The sequence below is a fragment of the Ranitomeya variabilis genome, chromosome 3 (assembly GCF_051348905.1).
Source record: "Ranitomeya variabilis isolate aRanVar5 chromosome 3, aRanVar5.hap1, whole genome shotgun sequence".
NCBI lineage: Eukaryota > Metazoa > Chordata > Amphibia > Anura > Dendrobatidae > Ranitomeya > Ranitomeya variabilis.
Window position 1 is genome coordinate 266,216,311 of NC_135234.1, and position 24,540 is coordinate 266,240,850.

General features: G+C 43.9%; 1 protein-coding gene across 9 annotated transcripts in view; it reads left to right on the forward strand.

Annotated features, from left to right (window-relative positions):
* ZC3H11A (zinc finger CCCH-type containing 11A) overlaps positions 1-8,103 on the forward strand; it is a 120,465-nt gene extending 112,362 nt beyond the window's left edge. For all 9 annotated transcript variants that reach the window (XM_077295440.1, XM_077295448.1, XM_077295442.1 and 6 more), the window contains 2 exons: positions 4,563-4,627; positions 6,921-8,103. In XM_077295440.1, the coding sequence (XP_077151555.1) occupies positions 4,563-4,627; positions 6,921-7,155 (300 nt within the window). In that variant the 3' untranslated portion in view covers positions 7,156-8,103. The remainder of the gene's footprint in view (positions 1-4,562; positions 4,628-6,920) is intronic.
* The last annotated feature ends 16,437 nt before the right edge of the window (positions 8,104-24,540 follow it).

Here is a 24,540-nt window from a genome sequence, read left to right on the forward strand (position 1 = left end):
GGCGCCGGGCAGGTTAACAACGCTATTGACCTACAGATTAACCTCATATCAGCAGGTTAATACTGTTTTGGTTTTTTTCAGGTGATAAGTCACACTTAATACTACCATGTCCATAATATCTCGCATGATAAGCCATGCAATAAAAATATGTATTTTCATTAAAATGTGATTTTCTTGCTCAAAATGTATGAAATGTAAAAAATAAATAAATAAAATGACCTGTACTATGAAACAATAAAATTATTTATCCCGTATTATGAATGACATAAAGGAAAAAGTGGAAAACAATACCAAATTTGTCAGTGTTTGCTCATCCAACTTCACAAAAATAAAATTAAAAAGTCGTATGTGGCAAAAAAATGCACCAGTGAAATTACAGCTTGTCCTGCAAAAAATAAGCCTTAACACGACTGGGTAAAAATTGTTAAAGTTATTGCCCTTGTAATATGGTGAACCACCCCCTCACCACCACCATATTTTTAAGTAATAAATCCAAACAGAACAAGGAAGCATAAGCCAAAAAAAGGAAAAATAAATCTTCTTTATTAACAGAAAATCTAAAATTGAGTAAAAACTGGAGATACAAATAAAAAAAAGTTACTGGCTAATATGGTTGTACACCCATACCTAACTAGATCAGTGTAATCATACAAAGCCGACCTATATCACTGCCAAGTAAACAATTCCAGGTACAAAAGCCCTTACAAAAGGTTCAACTGCAGTCAGAGTACATAAAATATGAGTCAGCCAACATAAATCTGGATAGTAGATTTCATGGGATCAGTACATTGCAGCACTAGTTAAGCTTAATGCATAGAGGTAAATATTAAGGCAATGTAAGACTATACTTACTAGAGCTGATTTCAGCTGTATGAGAGCTCTGATTGCTAAGCATGCAAATAAAGATATATCTATATATAAAAAGAAATCAATTAAAGTGCACTGTGTGTATATGTGTATGTATATGTATGCATGTATGTATGTGTGTGTGTATATGTGTGTATGTATATATATATATATGTATATATATATATATATATATATATATATATATATATATATATATATATATATATATATATATATATATATATATATATATATATATATAGTCATTAAGGACTAACATCAGTATTGAAAAAACGCCATTTGCATGTGTTTCAAAAAGGCAAACGCCTCAGATATAACAGCAAGTAGGGTAGCAGCAGGTGAAAATAGCAAGAGATCAAAAAGGTGACATGTATGTACCTTTCCAACCGCACATTCAGCGTCTCCCACACTACCTCCTCATCCCACCCTCTCTCTGGAGTCCCCCAAGGCTCTGTTCTAGGACCCTTACTCTTCTCAATCTATACACTTGGCCTGGGATGACTCATAAAGTCCCATGGATTCCAGTACCACCTTTATGCTGATGACACTCAGATCTACCTCTCTGGCCCAGACGTCACCTCTCTGCTGTCCAGAATCCTGGAGTGTCTATCAGCCATATCCTCCTTCTCCTCTCGCTTCCTCAAACTCAATGTGGACAAATCTAAACTCATCATCTTTCCTCCATCTCATAGATCTTCCTTACCTGACCTATCTATTGCAATTAACGACATCACTCTTTCCCCCCGTATCGGAAGTTCGCTGCCTCGGAGTAACCCTTGACTCTGCCCTGTCCTTCAAACCGCACATCCAAACTCTTTCCACCTCCTGTCGCCTCCAGCTCAAAAATATCTCCAGAATCTGTTCTTTCCTCAACCGTCAATCTACTAAAATGCTTGTGCATGCCCTCATCATCTCCCGCCTCAACTACTGCAACATCCTTTTCTGTGGCCTGCCTGCTAACCCTTGCTCCTCTCCAGTCCATCCTTAACTCTGCTGCCTGACTAATTCATCTCTCTCCTCGCTACTCCTCCGCTTCCCCCCTCTGCAGATCTCTTCACTGGCTCCCATTCCCTCAGCGTATCCAGTTCAAATTACTAATACTAACCTACAAAGCCATCCATAACCTGTGTCCTCCATATATTTCTGAACTAATGTCCCGGGATCTTCTCTCGCGTAATCTCCGGTCCTCCCAAGACCTCCCTCTCTCCTCCACCAGAGGTGTCAAACTGCATTCCTCGAGGGCCGCAAACCATGAGGGTTTTCAAGATTTCCTTAGCATTCTACAAGGTGCTGGAATCATTCTGTGCAGGTGATTAAATTATCACCCGTGCAATACAAGGAAAACCTGTTTGCGGCCCTCGAGGAATACAGTTTGACACCTCTGCTCTACACTTATTCGCTCCTCACCCAACTGCTTCCAAGACTTCTCCTGAATATCCCCATCCTCTGGAATTCTTTGCCCCAACACGTCCGACTATCAACCACATTCAGTTCCTTCAGATGGAACCTGGAAACACATCTCTTCAGGAAAACTTAGCTTGCACTGACCCTGCTGCCTCCTCACCACTACCGAAGCTACAGCCTCACCAACACCGGAGTTTCTGCAGCCCTCAACCTATTGTCTCCTTCCCCATAAATCCTGTAGAACAGAGGTGTCAAACTGCATTCTTCGAGGGCTGCCAACAGGTCATGTTTTCAGGATTTCCTTAGCATTCCACAAGGTGCTGGAATCATTCTGTGCAGGTGATTAAATTATCACCTGTGCAATACAAGGAATTCCTGAAAACATGACCTGTTTGGCGGCCCTCGAGGAATGCAGTTTGACACCTCTGCTGTAGAATGTAAGCCTGCAAGGGCAGGGTCCTCGCCCCTCTGTATCAGTCTGTAATTGTTAGTTTGGTTACTGTAAGTGATATCTGTAATTTGTATGTAACCTCTTCTCATGTACAGCACCATGGAACCAATGGTGCTATATAAATAAATAATAAATGTATGCATAAGTAAAGGGTATACGACCTAGTTAGGCAGTGCAGATCCCTTTAAGTAGTGTAGCATAAAGATCTATATAAATTGGGTTATGCCATTTTCTTATCAGCCTGCAGAATAGTTAAGTGTTAAAATAAAACTAAAATTCCAGAGTTACTTTTTTGTACTTTTCTCCTCAAAAAAGTGTAATAAAGGTAATCAAAAAGTCATATGTAACAGAAAAGGGCACTTCTGAAAGCGAAGCCATCATACAGCCCCACTGATGGAAAAATCAAATTACTATGGCTCCTGAAATGTACCATAAAAAGGCAGGAAAAAAATGCTCTGTCATATTAGTCTAAAATGAAAAGTCTGTAGTCACGGTGATTGCAGGCTTATGGTTCCACCCCCAGAGCACGCGCTGTGGGGATTCCCTGGTATCGGAGCCAGGACCGGTGGTGATGTATGCGTTATACATACTCCTGGGCAGAAGTGTGTCTAGTGCAGTGGTCCCCAACCTTTCTGACCTTGAGAGCCACATTCAGCTAAGGCTAGGTTCAGATTGCGTTAGGGCAATCCGTTTAGCGCTAAGCGCTCGCGGATTGCGCTAACGCAATGTCTTTTAAGGGGTCGCGTTAAACGTCCCCGCTAGCGCAGATCCTCGATCTGCGAGCGCGGGGAACGGACCTCGGGCGCGCCGCGGACGCTGCAAGCAGCGTCCGAGGCGCGCTTCAAAAGAACAGCACATCGCTAGCGCGTGCTGAAAGTGACACGCGCTAGCAATGCGCTTTAACATTGCTGGCAATGGGAGCGCTAACGGACGCGTTGCACGGCGTTAATTTCGCCGTGCAACGCTGTCCGTTAGCGCTCACACTAAAACGCAATGGGAACCTAGCCTAAGAGAGATGGTCGCGAGCCACATTCAGCACTGAGAGAGGGTCGTGAGCCACACCAAGCTCCCACCGCCTTCAAAGTAGGGTCAACCAAAGCCCCCATTAAGGGTATAATGATAACCAAAGCTTTTCCACAGAAATCACTCCAAAGCAGTAGACTGAGATCTAGGCGTTCCCACAATACCCCCATTCAGTATTCTCCCAGCAAGGACTCCCAACACAGTCACATCCAGCTTCAAGCACCTCCTCAGACAGGTGGTGTCACCTTGTCTTCAGCGTACCATACTTCATTGATCTCTGAACCCCTAAGACCAGTAAATGTGCATCCAGATCTGCTCTTCTGTGCAGGGCTACTCACAAAATTCACCATTTTAAGATGTACTCTTCATACCTGTTTGCTAGACCTGGACCTAATGCAACAAGTTGGCTGACAGTCGCGAGCCACATGTGGCTCCCGAGCTACAGGTTGGGGAGCCCTGGTCTAGTGGGTGCAGATTTGCTCCAAACAATATTTGGAGCAAGGGCGCAGCCATCCACTAGACGGGTTCTGGCCGGGAGTATGTATAACGCATACATCACCACCGGTCCTGGCTCAGACACCAGGGAATCCTCACAGCGCACAGACCAGGCAACCCCTTTTAAGGCCAAAATGGGCATGTCTTTGAAGGGAATCTGTTGCATTGAAAATGCAGTGCATTCTGCAGGTGTGTGGACCCTATACAATTTCACCAATTGTTTCAGGGGTGAGTGTCTATTTTCTTAGTGTCAATTCTAGGTATGTTTATATGGCATTGCTTTGTGTAAATTGTAATTCATGTTTCCTTCTCTTCACAGCTTCCAGTAGCACAACCCTCTGAGGAACCGTCAGACAGTGCAAAACCAAAACATCTCAAGCCCAGGTATTTGAATCATAAATAAATGTAATTTTATTTCCCAGCGAAGACTGCATGTTTGATTCCATACTGACAAATGCATGTCGGTGTGGTGTAAGTGGTGGCTAGCAGTTTTCAATGGGGAGGTTAGAAATGCATAAAATGCTGCATAGCGGTAGTAGATTTTTCCTCCCCTATATAGGGGAATTACAGAGTAGCTTCTCACCAGTCGGGGGCTGCACGTTCTATTAGTAAGACTGTGCAGCTCTGCACTAGTAATTTTATGAAATACAGCTTAGTGTAAAACTGTTCCTAATGCTCCCCCACTTTTTCAACCCGTTGGGCCGAAGCTTCTGGTTTGTGTGTTTTCACAGTGAGAGAGTAAAGGCTTTGTGCACGCTTTGCGGATTGTTGTGCGTATTTTTCCGCACGTTTTTTGCAAAATCCGCAGGTAAACCACACTGCGGATTTACCGCAGTTTTTGTGCAGATTCCATCTGCGGTTTTAGGGTATGTGCACACGTTCAGGTTTTTTCGCTATAAAAACTCATTAAAAAGGCATACATTATGCATCCTATCATTTAGAATGCATTCTGCATATTTTGTGCACATGGTGCGTTTTTTTCCGTGAAAAAAACGCATCACGGTAAAAAAAAGCAGCATGTTCATTCATTTTGCTGATTTTCTGCTTTTTTCCCCGCTGTTCTATGCATTTGGAAACACCGCAAAAAAAAAAAAAAAAGGGGCGTCAAACGCATGCGGATTTCTGGCAGAAATGTCTGTTTTTTTGTCAGGAAAATTTCTGCAAGAAATCCTGACGTGTGCACATACCCTAACCTAAAACCTGCGGATTCCTATTGGGGAGCAGGTGTAAACCGCTGCGGAATCCGCACAAAGAATTGACATGCTGCGGAAAAAAACACGGCTGTGTTTCCGCAGCATGTGCACTGCGGATTTTTATTTTTTTTTCCATACGTTGATATGGTACTGTACAACACATGGAAAGCAGCTGCAGATCCGCAGCGTCAAATCCGCTGCGGATCCGCAGCGAAATCCGCAATGTGTGCACATAGCCTAAGATTTCACCCTTTCCACTAAGCCAGTTCTGTCACATTCTTTCCAAGGCTGTTGTCGAGCGATATCTCTGTAAGGATGTTACCATGGTTTAGGAAACTTGTTCTGGCCTGAGATCTCAGCATTAACCATTGCGATCCGGCCACATGTAGCTGTGACGTAACAAATGGGGTGTTATATCCTTTGCAGGTACGCCGTCTTGATTGAGTTACTACTATTTGAATGCGTGTGTATGTGGATGACTCGGCCTTAAATGATCAGGCGGACATCTTCAGTTTTGTACTAAAAGAATCCTTGATCTTTATGTAGCATTGATTTTTAGCTTCTGGAATATCTGATTTCTTATATTGGTAGATGTATTACTTTGGCATTGTGCTGGGATGTGAGCTGGGCCAATGAAGGAGCTGAGCACTTTATCTCCTAATAATTGTGCTGGACATGATCTAGGTATGACAGGCTCTCCTCCTGCTCTTGGTATTACAGACTGCACAGCAATCCTGTCCATACAATGGCTGATGATGGTGTGACATGTCACCAGCTCTGTCCATCCTCACATGGAAAAGCTGCTTTTCTATTGGACAAGGTTAATGGTCGGGTCGCATGCTCCTCCACCAGCAGCCATTTTAAGGACCGAAGTGCCCTGAAAAAAGCTGAACTAACAAAAGAAAGTGGTCAACCTCCTTTTATGGTGTAATTTGTCATTTTACATTTTATGAATGTAAGATAAGAAATTCTGTGATATATCTGATTAGAGATATAGGGTCTGATTCATCAAAGCTTTTATGCCAGTATTTGAGTATAAATAGTGTTAAACGTTGCAAAATTTTGGTGCAGCTCTAGGCGGTGTTAAAACATAGTGACTTTTTCTCGCTCCATTTTTGCCTTGCTCTGACAAAGTGAGTAGAGCTGAGATGGTATGGGGCAGTGAGTGCCACTCATCAAATTCATGACAAGCTATGGCATTCAGGAAGCCACTAATCTTACTCCAGTAGGCCTGACGCTACATGAAGCATACGCCTCTTCGTGAATTGGGAGCCTCTGACTCCCAACATGTCTTCTCATCAAAACCAGCATAGACACTGATCATTCACACTCAGACCACTAGTAAAATGTGTTATTCGCTCAGTGGTGAGAAATGCGTTACTGCTCTTAAGTCTACGGGCAGGAGGCGGGAAACTAGAGGAACACTTCAGGCTTTTCAGTGATGGTGTCTATTTGACGATAACAATTTTTTTTTCTTGTCCTAGCCCTGAAGTTATCACACCTTTGCCTAGTGCTTCTGCTGCAGTTCAGCTTCCCATAAAGTCACCAAGGACAAGTACAGCATCGATGGGTAAAGCCTCTGTGCCCACAGAGGATGAGCTGGATGAGATGATATGGGAAATTGATGATGATGATAAGCTTGATGCAGAGTTGGATCTGGATTCAAATAAAGATGAAGATGCTCTTCTTCTGGAACTGTCCAAGATGATTGACAGCTGATCCTGCAGTGATTTTGGATCTAAGCAATGTAAACTGTATATGGTGTATTAAATATACAACTGCCATGGTTTTGCACAGTGAATTGCTTGCTCAGTTTTAATCCTGAACCATTGGAAGCATCAGACTGGTATGGCATCAAGGCTAAAATTTGTAGGAGAAAAAAAGGAAATTGTATTACTCTTGCCTATCTAGATACTAACTTTTTGCTGGTTTATTTAATCTCCTAGGCTTAAGCAAAACCAATATAAATTATGGGCAATACTTTGTTTTTTGTCTTTTTCAAAAATATTTAGCCACTATTTTACATTTTTATTTGTTTTTATAATGAGACTTGTAAAAAAAAAAAATTCAATTATGTGTATATATTTATATAAAAAAAAATTTCATGTGAAAGCAAATTACCCTCCCTTTCTTTTTAATTGGACACTGAAGTATAAAGAATTACTGTGCTGGGTTGTTTTGTTAAATTATGTACAATTATTGAAGCGATTGCTAATATATTATTTAAAGCAAAGTGTCCCTAGCAGCTTTTCATATACTAGTCATAAAACTGAGCTGTAATTTTTCTCAGGAAATACTTTTACCATTGAATCATGTAAAAAAAAATTTATTTTTTTTTTGATTGGTTTAAAGGAACACTGATTCCTATTTTACTTACACTTACTAGATGTACATAATTGCATTCACTTAAAAATTCTATTGCTTACTGGGTTTTAATTTATTTGTTTAAACACCTGACACAGTGCGACATTGACAAAATGTAGTAGTGTCAACTTCTGTGACTTTTTTTTTTTTTTTTTTTTTTTTAGTGGGTGATTCAGTTTTGGACAAGCTGAGGTTTAAAAGTTGAGTTATGGTAGAGAAATGTGTATGTTTAATCATACTGTGTATTTTTAATTGAAAGTGTTGAGTTATTGCCACAAAGTAAAAATATTTTCTCAACTTTAATGGTTTGTCTTTTGGTGTTTTTTTTTTTCTTTACCTTCAAATTTTACTGATTTATTCAATATATTCTGTTGTCTTAAATGTGTTTTTTCCACAACAAAGCTAATTTGAACCCCTTTCTGACCACGGACGGGATAGTATGTCTGAGGTCAAATCCCCTGCTTTGATGTGGGCTCCGGCAGTGAGCCCACATCAAAGCCGCGACATGTCAGCTGTTTTGAACAGCTGACATGTGAGTGCAATAGCGGTGAGTGGAATTGCGATCCACCCGCCACTATTAACTAGTTAAATGCCGCTGTCAAACACTGACAGCGGCATTTAACTACCGCTTCTTGCCATCCGGCCGGAAATGCGCTCATCGCCGACCCCGTCACGTGATCGGCGGTCAGCGATGCGTCGCCATAACAGCCAGAGGTCTCCTTGAGACCTCTATGGTTGTTGATGCCGGTGTTCTGAAATTTGTCGGCATGTCGTAGATAGTAGGGATGGGCGAGGCTACGTGGCGCAAACTGACCAATCACGGCCAAGCAACAGCTGAAGATGCATGGTGGAGAGAAGAGGAGCTCTGGGCGGCAACATGCCTGAAAATTTCAGGGACGGGCGTGAGTATGGCACCTGGGGGCCTGGTTAAAACCACAATAGTGAGGGAGGGGGCGTGACAAAGGGAGGGGGGCGTTACTATGCTCAGAAATTTCAGGGCGTCTTCATTTCTGCAAAGGGGGGTGATTAAAGCAGCGGGGAGTGACTACATGCCGAGAAGGGGAGTGTATACATGCCCAGAAATTTCACCAGAGGGCGTGATTAAGGCAGGGGGGAGTATATATATGCCCAGGAAGGAATTGAACACTCAGGAGGACAGATAGCCGAGAACGATGCTGAAGTTGGTTTCTTATTCAGCAGTTTCTTATTCGGCTATTTTTTATTTTCTGTTTTTTTCAGGTTTTTGTATAAAAATAAACCATTCTGAGTATATAATAATATGCGGTCATGTGTCCTTTTGTGAATACACTTAAAAACAGATAAAAATATTAGAAGGCTGGCACAAAAATGGGCATCAAAGTGCGCACTGAGGTATGGTATTAAAGGGGTTAAATGCCTTTGTGCCACTGATCTGACACCTGACTTGCATACCTTGTGATGCCACACATCAAGTTCCTGTCAATCCAGCCTGGCACAAATGGGTTCTGGGCATCAGAACTGGCATCAAAGTGGGCAGAGAACCAATTTTCACACATGCGAATAAGTAACAGCTATTTTTAAGGGGTTAAATGCCTTTGTGCCACTTATTAAACACCTGATTTACATACCTACTGATGCCCCACATGAAATGCATGTCACTGCAGCCTGGCACAAATGGGTTCTGGGCATCAGAACTGGCATCAAAGGGGGCAAATTGCACATTTTCACAGATTTGAATAAGTAACAGCTATTTTTGAGGGGTTAAATGCCTTTGTGCCACTAATCTAACACCTGATTAACATACCTAATGATGCCCCACATGAAATCCATGTCAATACAGCCTGGCACAAATGTGTTCTGGGCATCAAAACTGGCATCAAATGGGGCAAATCGCCCATTTTCACTGATTTGAATAAGTAACAGCTATTTTTGAGGGATTAAATGCCTTTGTGCCACTGATCTAACACCTGATTTACATACCTACTGATGCCCCACATGAAATCCATGTCACTCCAGCCTGGCACAAATGGGTTCTGGGCATCAAAACTGGCATCAAAGTACTCAAATCACCAATTTTCATAGATTTGAATAAGTAACAGCTATTTTTAAGGGGTTAAATGCCTTTGTGCCACTGATTTAACACCTGATTTACATATTTCCTGATGCCCCACATGAAATCCATGTCACTCCAGCCTGGCACAAATGGGTTCTGGGCATCAAAACTGGCATCAAAGTACTCAAATCACCAATTTTCATAGATTTGAATAAGTAACAGCTATTTTTAAGGGGTTAAATGCCTTTGTGCCACTGATTTAACACCTGATTTACATATTTCCTGATGCCCCACATGAAATCCATGTCACTCCAGCCTGGCACAAATGGGGTCTGGGCATCAGAACTGGCATCAAAGGGGGCAAATTGCACATTTTCACAGATTTGAATAAGTAACAGCTATTTTTGAGGGGTTAAATGCCTTTGTGCCACTAATCTAACACCTGATTTACATACCTACTGATGCCCCACATGAAATTCATGTCACTCCAGCCTGGCACAAATGGGGTCTGGGCATCAGAACTGGCATCAAAGGGGGCAAATTGCACATTTTCACAGATTTGAATAAGTAACAGCTATTTTGAGGGGGTTAGATGCCTTTGTGCCACTGATCTAACACCTGATTTACATACCTACTGATGCCCCACATGAAATCCATGTCACTCCAGCCTGGCACAAATGGGTTCTGGGCATCAGAACTGGCATCAAAATGGGCAAATTGCACATTTTCACAGATTTGAATAAGTAACAGCTATTTTTAAGGGGTTAAATGCCTTTGTTCCACTAATCTAACACCTGATTTACATACCTACTGATGCCCCACATGAAATCCATGTCACTCCAGCCTGGCCCAAATGGGTTCTGGGCATCAGAACTGGCATCAAAGTGGGCAAACAGCCCATTTTCACAGATTTGAATAAGTAACTGATGTTTTTAAGGGGTTAAATGCCTTTGGGCCACTGATACGACACTTAAAATACACAGAAAGTGATGCCCTGCATCAAACCCAGGTTCCTCCAGCCTGGCACAAATGGGTTCTGGGCACCAGAACTGGCATCAAAGTGGGCAAGCGGCCCATGTTCACAGATTTGAGTGTTATGGACATGGTGGTTAGGTGCACCCGGAATGACCTGATAGTTATACACAGAATCGGGACTAGCACTGGGAAGTGGGAACTCTGCTGACCGCAAACCCTACTATCAAACACACTAGAAATAGCCGTGGAGCGTGCCTGACTCTGCCTAGACGCCTCTTCACAGCCTAAGAGCTAACTACCCCTAAAGATAGGAAACAAAGCCTCACCTTGCCTCAGAGAAATTCCCCAAAGGTAAAGGCAGCCCCCCACAAGTATTGACTGTGAGTTAAGAGGAATATACAAACACAGGAATGAAATAGGGTTCAGCAAAGGAGGCCAGTCTTCACTAAATAGTCAGAGGATAGAAAAGGGAACTATGCGGTCAGCACAAAAAACTACAAAACCACGCAGAGTATGCAAAAAGACCTCCACATCGACTCACGGTGTGGAGGTGCAACTCTGCACCCCCAGAGCTTCCAGCTATCAAGGAAATATCATGATAGCAAGCTGGACTAGAATTAGCAGTAACAACAAATGAACTAGCAGGAACTTAGCTTCTGCTGGAGTAGACAGATCATCTGAGAAGTCCAAGAGAGATCTGAACCAATACTGAGACATTGACAGCTGGCATGAAGTAACGATCTGAGTGGAGTTAAATAGAGAAGCCAGCCTAGCAATAAACGAGGCAGCTGAGAAATCCAACCTCAAGGACCAGCAGTTCCACTCAAAGCCACTAGAGGGAGTTCAAGGACAGAACTCACCGAAGTACCATTCATGACCACAGGAGGGAGTCCGAGAATGGAGTTCACAACAGGCCACCCAGGGGTTAGAGGTACTTTGGAGTTGGTGTCACGTCAGTTTTGGTGGCCCAAAATCCGACAGGACGTGGTCTCATATGTGTCAGCTTGCACTACGTGCGCTAGGGCGAAGACGCCCCGCTCCCGTCCTGTTGGCACACTACTTCCTCTGGAGGTACCTAGTAAGCCATGGACGGAAATCTCCATGGATTTCATCACTGATTTGCCCTCCTCAGCTGGGAACACGGTCATTTTGGTGATTGTGGATCGGTTTTCAAAAATGTCGCACTTTGTGTCTTTGCCTTCTTTACCTAACGCTAAGACTCTTGCTCAGATGTTTGTGCAGGAGGTGGTCAGGCTTCATGGCGTTCCGTCTGACATCGTGTCAGATAGGGGTACTCAGTTTGTAGCAAAATTTTGGAAAGCATTTTGCTCACGGCTGGGGATCAAGTTGTCTCATTCGTCTGCGTTTCATCCCCAGTCAAATGGTCAGACCGAGCCTATGAACCAAAATTTGGAGCAGTACTTGCGCTGCTTTGTCTCTGATAACCAGGAGGAGTGGTCTACCTTTCTTCCTTTGGCTGAGTTTGCCATCAATAATCACCGCCAGGAGTCGTCTGGGGAGTCTCCATTTTTTTGTGTTTACGGGCTACATCCTCAGTTTTGTACGTTGAGTCAGAGAGGCTCTTCCGGCGTTCCGGAGGAAGATCAGTTAGGAACACAATTGTCATCAGTCTGGAGGAGAGTTAAACAGCGCCTGTTGAGTGTGGGTGCTAGGTACAAACGTGTGGCTGACAGTAGGCGTGTGCCAGGTCCGGACCTGAGTGTGGATGACTGGGTGTGGTTATCCACAAAAAACATAAGACTTAAGATACCATCCCTTAAATTGGGTCCACGGTTTATTGGTCCATTTAGGGTCACCGCCGTCATTAACCCAGTAGCGTACCGACTGGAGCTCCCTACGGTGTATAAAATACACAACATGTTCCACAGGTCTCTTCTTAAGAAGGTGGTGGGTTCTGTGGACGCGGCGCCTATGCCACCTCCAGTCTTGGTGGATGGTAACCTAGAATTTGAAGTCTCCAGGGTGGTTGACTCTCGTGTGGTGCGCCGCACTTTACAATATTTGGTACACCGGCGTGGTTATGGGCCTGAGGAGAGGTCCTGGGTACCAGCCTCGGACATTCATGCGGATCGGCTGGTCAGGTGTTTTCATCGTCGCCATCTGGACAAGCAGGGTCCTATAAGCCGTGAGGGCCCTGGGGTCCCTCGTAGAAGGCGGGGTACTGTCATGTCAGACACTGTTCAGACCAGGTCGTCTGACAGACAGCGGTAATTCCGCATTTGACCACTGTTTGCTCATTGGCGTCGGCTAGTTTTCGTCTGGCTGCTCCGGGGTTAATTTATCTGATCCTCGGAATGGAAGCTGAGCCATGCCCATTTCCTTTAAATGGTTCTCCTGATCTTTGGGCATCGCCGATTATAGCTTCTGTCTTATCCTTAGTTATCTCGGTCCGGAGTGGAGAGCTGGTTGGTGGAGTATCGTTGCTGGTGGTGTATTTTCCTTTGTCTTATTTACTCCTTTCTATATTTGTATTTATTTTGCCCTGCACTTTTATAGTGTATTCCTGATTGACTGCTGGGTGGTGTATATTTTCCTTTATCCTTGTTTGTTACTCTGGGAATTGGTCTATTGCATTCACTGGGTGGTGGGCGGTGGTATTCAGTCTAGGGCTGAATCAGGAGTCAGGGTGAGGGTGGAGGCCTGAACATGCACACCTTCAGTGTAAACTTCAGGTAAAGGGTCAGACAGGGTTTCCCTATGTGACGGGGTGTTCGGCAGAGCAAGAAGGGACAACAGGCCAAGGGATGATTCCACAGATTTATTATCAAGAACACTGGAACAACACATGCAGGTAGATCTACAGAGTCCACAATTAGTCCAACGGAACAGGTTCGGGGGCACCTCCCGATAATCCTTGTGGCAGCTAACAAAACAATAGTCCACACGAGTCCAAGCGATCACAAAACAATCCCTCGAACGACGAGATATGTCCTCAGCTCAAGTCTCGCCCCGTTCGCTTCTGCAGTCCCAGATGGACATGGGGCCTTGCCTCAGCTAAGAATCCCCACTCCTTCTCCTTCCAGCCTCAACTCACATCTGATCTCAAAATAAGAATGGATTGTCTGAGCTCCTGGGATCCGCCCCTGAAGGGGGTAGGGGTCACACCTTCTATTCAATGGCTGAGTTTACCAGAAGATTCTATTCTGCTCGGCTCCACTTAGTCTAGGTTGTATGTACATTTGACTAGCCACCTGCTGTGAGGAAGAATGGCTATTCTGCACTAGTGGTGTTTACAAAGCTTACTTACATTATAGCTTAGGGCTGCAAGTATTGGGGGAAGGAGACATTGTTACAGGTGACTCCCAGCACAAGAAAATACAATACATAAATTACAGCTAATAGAAACCAGAGAACAGTTACATACATCAAATGGCATATTATTCAAATGCAGGACAGGGCAAAAGTACATATCATGACACCCTAGTCTGAGGGAAATTGCAGGGGCCCGGGTTATTAGCTCTCGCCATCCTTGTCTCCCCGTGACAGATATGCCCCTTACGAAGACTCTCGGCAAAATACTCCTTCATGGCCAGCCGCTCAGGACAAGACAGATTAAACAAACGGGCCTTGGGCAATTTAGCCCCAGGAATTAAATTGATGGCACAATTAAAAGATGGATGTGGCGGTAGAACCTCAGTCTCGCTTTCAGAGAACACGTCTTCAAAGTCCTTCAGGTACTCCGGAATAGCTTCCAGACCGACAGACAACACAGATACAGACTTCAAGGACTTAGATAAGGACCATTGAACAATTTCCTCAGTAACCCAGTTAATAACAGGGTTTTGATGCTGTAACCAAGGCATTCCCAAAACCAACCCACTATTTGCCCACTTTGATGGCAGTTCTGGTGCCCAGAACCCATTTGGGCCAGGCTGGAGAGACCTGGGTTTGATGCAGGGCATCACTGTCTGTGTATTTTAAGTGTCGTATTAGTGGCCCAAAGGCATTTAACCCCTTAAAAACATCAGTTACTTATTCAAATCTGTGAAAATGGGCTGTTTGCCCACTTTGATGCCAGTTCTGGTGCCCAGAACCCATTTGGGCCAGGCTGGAGAGACCTGGGTTTGATGCAGGGCATCACTTTCTGTGTATTTTTAGTGTCAGATCAGTGGCCCAAAGGCAATTAACCCCTTAAAAACATCAGTTACTTATTCAAATCTGTGAAAATGGACTGTTTGCCCACTTTGATGCCAGTTCTGATGCCCAGAACCCATTTGTGCCAGGCTGGAGTGACATGGATTTCATGTGGGGCATCAGTAGGTATGTAAATCAGGTGTTATATCAGTGGCACAAAGCTATTTAACCCCTCAAAAATAGCTGTTACTTATTCAAATCTATGAAAATTGGTGATTTGAGTACTTTGATGCCAGTTTTGATGCCCAGAACCCATTTGTGCCAGGCTGTATTGACATGCATTTCATGTGGGGCATCATTAGGTATGTTAATCAGGTGTTAAATCAGTGGCACAAAGGCATTTAACCCTTTAAAAATAGCTGTTACTTATTCAAATCTGTGAAAATGTGCAATTTGCCCACTTTGATGCCAGTTCTGATGCCCAGAACCAATTTGTGCCAGGCTGGAGTGACATGGATTTCATGTGGGGCATCAGTAGGTATGTAAATCAGGTGTTAGATTAGTGGCACAAAGGCATCTAACCCCCTCAAAATAGCTGTTACTTATTCAAATCTGTGAAAATGTGCAATTTGCCCCCTTTGATGCCAGTTCTGATGCCCAGAACCCATTTGTGCCAGGCTGAAGTGATTTGACTTTGATGTGGGGCATCAGTAGGTATGTAAATCAGGTGTTAGATTAGTGGCACAAAGGCATTTAACCCCTTAAAAATAGCTGTTACTTATTCAAATCTGTGAAAATGGGCGATTTGCCCACTTTGATGCCAGTTTTGATGCCCAGAACCCATTTGTGCCAGGCTGGAGTGACATGGATTTCATGTGGGGCATCAGTAAATATGTAAATCAGGTGTTAAATCAGTGGCACAAAGGCATCTAACCCCTTAAAAATAGCTGTTACTTATTCAAATCTGTGAAAATGTGCAATTTGCCCCCTTTGATGCCAGTTCTGATGCCCAGAACCCATTTGTGCCAGGCTGAAGTGATTTGACTTTGATGTAGGGCATCACTAGGTATGTAAATCAGGTGTTAGATTAGTGGCACAAAGGCATTTAACCCCTTAAAAATAGCTGTTACTTATTCAAATCTGTGAAAATGGGCGATTTGCCCACTTTGATGCCAGTTTTGATGCCCAGAACCCATTTGTGCCAGGCTGGAGTGACATGGATTTCATGTGGGGCATCAGTAGGTATGTAAATCAGGTGTTAGATTAGTGGCACAAAGGCATCTAACCCCCTCAAAATAGCTGTTACTTATTCAAATCTGTGAAAATGTGCAATTTGCCCCCTTTGATGCCAGTTCTGATGCCCAGAACCCATTTGTGCCAGGCTGGAGTGACATGGATTTCATGTGGGGCATCAGTAGGTATGTAAATCAGGTGTTAGATCAGTGGCACAAAGGCATTTAACCCCACAAAAATAGCTGTTACTTATTCAAATCAGTGAAAATGGGCGATTTGCCCCATTTGATGCCAGTTTTGATGCCCAGAACACATTTGTGCCAGGCTGTATTGACATGGATTTCATGTGGGGCATCATTAGGTATGTTAATCAGGTGTTAGATTAGTGGCACAAAGGCATTTAACCCCTCAAAAATAGCTGTTACTTATTCAAATCTGTGAAAATGTGCAATTTGCCCCCTTTGATGCCAGTTCTGATGCCCAGAACCCATTTCTGCCAGGCTGCAGTGACATGCATTTCATGTGGGGCATCAGTAGGTATGTAAATCAGGTGTTTAATAAGTGGCACAAAGGCATTTAACCCCTTAAAAATAGCTGTTACTTATTCGCATGTGTGAAAATTGGTTCTCTGCCCACTTTGATGCCAGTTCTGATGCCCAGAACCCATTTGTGCCAGGCTGGATTGACAGGAACTTGATGTGTGGCATCACAAGGTATGCAAGTCAGGTGTCAGATCAGTGGCACAAAGGCATTTAACCCCTTTAATACCATACCTCAGTGCGCACTTTGATGCCCATTTTTGTGCCAGCCTTCTAATATTTTTATCTGTTTTTAAGTGTATTCACAAAAGGACACATGACCGCATATTATTATATACTCAGAATGGTTTATTTTTATACAAAAACCTGAAAAAAACAGAAAATAAAAAATAGCCGAATAAGAAACTGCTGAATAAGAAACCAACTTCAGTCCGAATAAGAAACTGAACGAATAAGAAACCAACTTCAGCATCGTTCTCGGCTATCTGTCCTCCTGAGTGTTCAATTCCTTCCTGGGCATGTATATACTCCCCCCTGCCTTAATCACGCCCTCTGGTGAAATTTCTGGGCATGTATACACTCCCCTTCTCGGCATGTAGTCACTCCCCGCTGCTTTAATCACCCCCCTTTGCAGAAATGAAGACGCCCTGAAATTTCTGAGCATAGTAACGCCCCCCTCCCTTTGTCACGCCCCCTCCCTCACTATTGTGGTTTTAACCAGGCCCCCAGGTGCCATACTCACGCCCGTCCCTGAAATTTTCAGGCATGTTGCCGCCCAGAGCTCCTCTTCTCTCCACCCTGCATCTTCAGCTGTTGCTTGGCCGTGATTGGTCAGTTTGCGCCACGTGACTCCGTAGCCTCGCCCATCCCTACTATCTACGACATGCCGACAAATTTCAGAACACCGGCTTGCTGTGAGCGCCACCCTGTGGTCGGTGCTCATTGCAAGCCTGTAATTCCACTACATAGAGGCGATCTATGCTTCGTATGCTTCTATGTAGCAGAGCCGATCGAGTTGTGCCAGCTTCTAGCCTCCCATGGAGGCTATTGAAGCATGGCAAAAGTTAAAAAAAAAAAAGTTTAACCCCTTCCTGACCTTTGACGCCACGTAGGCGTCATGAAAGTCGGTGCCAATCCGACCCATGATGCCTATGTGGCGTCATGGAATGATCGCGTCCCTGCAGAGCGGGTGAAAGGGTTAACTCCAATTTCACCCGATCTGCAGGGACAGGGGGAGTGGTACTTCAGCCCAGGGGGGGTGGCTTCACCCCCCGTTGCTACGATCGCTCTGATTGGCTGTTTCACTTTCAACAGCCAATCAGAGCGATTTGTAATATTTCACCTAAAAAACTGGTGAAATATTACAATCCAGCCATGGCCGATGCTGCAATATCATCGGCCATGGCTGGAAACACTTATGTGACCCCCCCCCACCCCACCGATCGCCCCCCCAAGCCACCGATCTGTGCTCCGCTCCCCTCCGTCTTGTGCTCCGCTCCCCCGTCCTCCTGTCCGCTCCCCCCGTGCACCTATGCCACCCCCCCATGCTCCGACGCCCCCCCCGTGCCCCGATCTCCCCCCCTTATACTTACCGAGGCTCCCGGTGTGCATCCGTCTTCTCCATGGGCGCCGCTATCTTCCAAAATGGCGGGCGCATGCGCAGTGCGCCCGCCGAATCGGCCGGCAGATTCGTTGCAAGTACATTTTGATCGCTGTGATAGGTTCTATCACAGCGATCGAAATAATAAATAACCCCCCCCCCTTTATCACCCCCATAGGTAGGGACAATAATAAAATAAAGAAAATATTTTTTTCTTTTTCCACTAGGGTTAGGGTTAGAACTAGGGGTAGGGTTAGGGGTAGGGTTAGGGTTATGGCATGTGCACACAGTGCGGATTTGGCCGCGGATCCGCAGCGGATTGGCCACGGATCCGCAGCGGATTGGCCGCAGCGAATTCGTAGCAGTTTTCCATCAGGTTTACAGTACCATGTACACCTATGGAAAACCAAATCCGCTGTGCCCATGGTGCGGAAAATTCCGTGCAGAAACGCTGCGTTGTATTTTCCGCAGCATGTCAATTCTTTGTGCGGATTCCGGAGCGTTTTACACCTGTTCCTCAATAGGAATCCGCAGGTGAAATCCGCACAAAAAAACACTGGAAATCCGCTGTAAATCCGCAGGTAAAACGCAGTGCCTTTTACCTGCAGATTTTTCAAAAATCGTGCGGAAAAATCTCCCACGAATCCGCAACGTGAGCACATAGCCTTAGGGTTAGGGTTGGAATTAGGGCTAGGGTTGGAAATAGTGTTAAGATTAGGCTTGTGGTTAGGGTTACGGATAGGGTTAGGGGTGTGTTGGGGTTACAGTTGTGGTTAGGGTTGGGGTTAGGGTTAGGGTTGGGATTAGGGTTAGGGTTGGAATTAGGGTTACGGGTGTGTTGGGGTTAGGGTTGTGGTTAGGGTTGTGGTTAGGGGTGTGTTGGGGTTAGGGTTGTGATTAGGGTTATGGCTACAGTTGGGATTAGGATTAGGGGTGTGTTGGGGTTAGTGTTGAAGTTAGAATTGAGGGGTTTCCACTGTTTAGGCACATCAGGGGTCTCCAAACGCAAGATGGCGCCACCATTGATTCCAGCCAATCTTGCGTTCAAAAAGTCAAATGGTGCTCCCTCCCTTCCAAGCCCCGACGTGCGCCCAAACAGTGGTTTACCCCCACATATGGGGTACCAGCGTACTCAGGACAAACTGGGCAACAACTGTTGGGGTCCAATTTCTCCTGTTACCCTTGTAAAAATAAAAAATTACTTGCTAAAACATAATTTTTTGAGGAAAGAACAATTATTTTTTATTTTCACGGCTCTGCGTTATAAACTTCTGTGAAGCACTTGGGGGTTGAACGTGCTCACCACACATCTAGATAAGTTCCTTGGGGGGTCTAGTTTCCAAAATGGGGTCACTTGTGGGGGGTTTCTACTGTTTAGGCATATCAGGGGCTCTGCAAACGTAACATGATGCCCGCAAACCATTCCATCAAAGTCTGCATTCCAAAACGTCACTACTTCCCTTCCGAGCCCCGGCATGTGCCCAAACAGTGGTTTACCCCCACATATGGGGTATCAGCGTACTCAGGAGAAACTGGACAACAACTTGTGGGGTCAAATTTTTCCTGTTACCCTTGCAAAAATAAAAAATTCTGGGCTAAAAAAATATTTTTGAGGAAAGGAAACACATTTATTATTTTCACGGCTCTGCGTTATAAACTTCTGTGAAGCACTTGGGGGTTCAAAGTGCTCATCACACATCTAGATTAGTTCCTTGGGAGGTCTAGTTTCCAAAATGGGGTCACTTGTGCGGGAGCTCCAATGTTTAGGCACACAGGGGCTCTTCAAACGCGACATGGTGTCCGCTAATGATTGGAGCTAATTTTCCATTCAAAAAGCCAAATGGCATGCCTTCCCTTCCAAGCCCTGCCGTGCGCCCAAACAGTGGTTTACCCCCACATATGGGGTATCATCGTACTCAGGACAAACTGGACAACAACATTTGGGGTCCAATTTCTCCTATTACCCTTGGGAAAATAAATTCTGGGCTAAAAATTTTTGAGCAAAGAATTTTTTTTTATTTTCACGGCTCTGCATTATAAACTTCTGTGAAGCACCTGGGGGTTATAAGTGCTCACTATGCATCTAGATAAGTTCCTTGGGGGGTCTAGTTTCCAAAATGTGGTCACTTGTAGGGGAGCTCCAATGTTTAGGCACACAGGGGCTCTCCAAACGCGACATGGTGTCCGCTAAAGATTGGAGCCAATTTTTCATTCAAAAAGTCAAATGGCGCTCCTTCCCTTCCGAGCCCTGCCGGGCGCCCAAACAGTGGTTTACCCCCACATATGAGGTATCAGCGTACTCAGGACAAATTGGACAACAACGTTCGTGGTCCAGTTTCTCCTTTTACCCTTGGGAAAATAAAAAAATTGTTGCGAAAAGATCATTTTTGTGACTAAAAAGTTAAAATGTTCATTTTTTACTTCCATGTTGCTTCTGCTGCTGTGAAACACCTGAAGGGTTAATAAACTTCTTGAATGTGGTTTTGAGCACCTTGAGGGGTGCAGTTTTTAGAATGGCGTCACGTTTGGGTATTTTCAGCCATATAGAACCCTCAAAATGACTTCAAATGTGAGGTGGTCCCTAAAAAAAATGGTTTTGTAAATTTTGTTGTAAAAATGAGAAATCACTGGTCAAATTTTAACCCTTATAACTTCCTAGCAAAAAAAAAATTTGTTTCCAAAATTGTGCTGATGTAAAGTAGACATGTGGGAAATGTTATTTATTAACTATTTTGTGTCACATAACTCTCTGGTTTAACAGAATAAAAATTAAAAATGTGAAAATTGCGAAATTTTCAAAATTTTCGCCAAATTTCCGTTTTTTTCACAAATAAACTCAGAAATCATCGACCTAAATTTACCACTAACATGAAGCCCAATATGTCACGAAAAAATAGTCTCAGAATCGCTAGGATCCGTTGAAGCGTTCCTGAGTTATTACCTCATAAAGGGACACTGGTCAGAATTGCAAAAAACGGCAAGGTCATTAAGGCCAAAATAGGCTGGGTCATGAAGGGGTTAAAAAAATATGAAATAAAATAAGTTTTAAATCACCCCCCTTTCGCCCCACAAAACAATGAAAATAAAATAAGAAATACACATACCGTATATACTCGAGTATAAGCAGACATCAGTAGGGTTATGTGTTTTTGAATATCCATATTGAATCAAGAGCCCCATATAATGCTCAATACAGTTCATGATGGGCCCCATATAATGCTCCATACAAAATACGCCCCATATAATGCTCCATATACAAATGTGCTACATAAAATGCTCCATGCAGTTCATTATGGCCCCATAAGATGTTCCATATACAAATATGCCCCATATAACGCTCCATACAGTTCAATATGGCCCCATAGATGCTCCATATACAAATATGCCCCATATAATGCTCCATACAGTTCAGTATGGCCCCATAGACGCTCCATATAACAATGTGCCACATATAATGCTGCTGCTGCAATAAAAAAAAAAGACATACTCGCTTCTAGTCGCTGCTCCTCAGCGTCCTGTCTCTCCGCAGTGACTGTTCAGGCAGAAGGTGGCGCTCACACTAATCGCGCCCTCTGACCTGAATAGTCACTGCAGAGGACGTGGAAGACGGAGCAGCGCCGACGCCGGAACAAGGGACAGGTGAATATTTAATACTCACCTGCTCCCGGTGCGGTCCCTGGCAGCTACTCCTGGACAGATGGTCTCCAGCGCCCGCAGCTTCTTCCTGTATTGAGCGGTCACTGGTACCGCTCATTACAGTAATGAATATGCGGCTCCACCCCTATGGGAGTTGAGTCCATATTCATTACTTTAATGAGCGGTACCACGTGACCGCAGAACTGGGGAAGAAGCTGCCGGCGCCGGAGACCATGGGACACGCACGGACCGCGTCGGGAGACCCCAAACCCCCCCCCCCCCCCATTCCATGACTCGAGTATAAGCCGAGGGGGGCACTTTTAGCCCTTTTTTTGGGGCTGAAAATCTCGGCTTATACTAGAGTATATACGGTATTTGGTATCGCCGCGTTCAGAATTGCCCGATCTATCAATAAAAAAAGAATTAACCTGATTGCTAAATGGCGTAGCGAGAAAAAAATTACAAATGCCCGAATTATGGTTTTTTGGTCGCCGCAACATTGCATTAAAATACAATAACGGGTGACCAAAAAAAGTATCTGCACCAAAATGATATCACTAAAAACGTCAGCCCGGCACGCAAAATATAAGCCCTCAACCGACCCCAGATCACCAAAAATGGAGACGCTACTGGTATCGGAAAAAGGCGCTTTTTTTTTTTTAAGCAAAGTTTGGAATCTTTTTTTTCACCACTTGGATAAAAAAATAACCTAGACATGTTTGGTGTCTATGAACTCGAAATGACCTGGAAAATCATAATAGCAGGTCCGTTTTAGCATTTAGTGAACCTAGCAAAAAAGCCAAACAAAAAAACGCGCATCGGATTGCACTTTTTTTTGTAATTTCACCACACTTGGATTTTTTTTTTCCCATTTTCTAGTACACGACATGGTAAAACCAATGATGTCTTTCAAAAGTGCAACTTGTCCCACAAAAAAATAAGCCCTCACATGACCATATTGGCAGAAAAATAAAAAAGTTATGGCTCTGGGAAGGAGGGGAGCGGAAAAACAAAATCCCAAGGTCATGAAGGGGTTAAAGTTGATTTTAATCAATAGATCTTTGAACAATAATAAGTTCCACAATTTGGATGTGTTTAAATAAAATGTTTCTGTGCTGAAATAATCTTATAAATGTGTCCCTGCTGTGTACTATGTAATGGCTGTGTCTGACCGTACAGGGACATGGTCTGATCATCATATCGCATCTCCTGGGCAGGGGAGGATAAATAAAAGTATACAGACATTACAGCAGGGGATCGCAAATGTTTGTGAGATGAAGCATTTCATTGCCTGTTATTAAAAAATATTTTACATCAGACAGATTTATTTGTGATCCCTTCATGTATACTTCTGTACTCCTCACTCTCCTTTTCCCCTCCCTGCCCAGGAGATGATGTATGATCAGACATAGCCATTACACAGGAGGGACACATTTATTAGATTATCACAGGAACAGTTTATTTAAACACATCCAATTGTGGAAGAGTTATTATCCCAAGATGTATTGATTACAATGAATGTTCATAGGGATAACCCCTCTCCCACCTGAGATGTATCCATTCGTCCCTGTTACTTGGTTTCATATTGACCTGGAACATATGGCTACGTCCCGATAATTTTGCACAGAGGCTGTGCACGTGCAATCACCACCGGGTTTCGTTTGATCCTCACAGCTGACACCCGGTACTCATTGTCAGGAGTGGTCCCGCACCGCTCCCGGCACGTTGACCCCCTGAATGCTGAAATCAAACTCAATCGCAGCATTTCGAGAGCAGGCAGAGGGAAGACAGGTCTTTATGCCTTTTGGATCGGAGACCCCGTGACGTCATTGCAGGGTCCTGATAGTTGCCATGACCCTGCTCACCAGAGCTAGAAAAGTTGCTTGATCATGCTCAGAGTGAGAGCACTAACGTCAGTGCAGCGCTGACCGTTTGCATAGAAAAGGGAATGCTGCTGCAGTTTCTGTGCTATACAAGCGATCAGCCTGCAAAAAAATGAAAATCATGTAGTCGGACAAAGTAAACAAATTATTGTAAAAATATTAAACCTTTTCACCCCTAGGCCATTTTTGCGTTTGTTTTTTGCTTCCCTTCTACTTAAAGCAATAACTTTATTTTTCCGTCAATAAGGCCATGTGAAGGCTTGTTTTTTTGCAGGACGAGTTGTATTTTTAACGACACCATTGGTTTTACCATATAGTTTACTGGCAAATGGGAGAAAAATTCCAAATGCAGTGAAATTGAAAACAAAAGTGCAATTCCACAATTTGTTGTTTTATGGGTTTTTTTTGCCATGTTTACCAAGTGCTAAAACTGACATGCCATTATGATTCTCCAGGACATTAAGGCTATGTGCACACGTTCAGGATTTCTTGCAGAAAATTCCTGAGAAAAACCTGAAATTTTCTGCAAGAAATCTGCATGCGTTTTTGGTGCGTTTTTTTCCGGACATTTCCCAATGCATTTTATAGTAAGGAAATTCGCAAAAAAAACGCAAAATTAATGAACATGCTGCGTTTGTGGAAAAAAACGCATCGTGTGCACAAAAATTGCGGAATTCATTCTAAATGATGCGATGCATATTGTATGCTGTTTTTTTGCGGTTTTATATCGTTTTTATCACGAAAAAA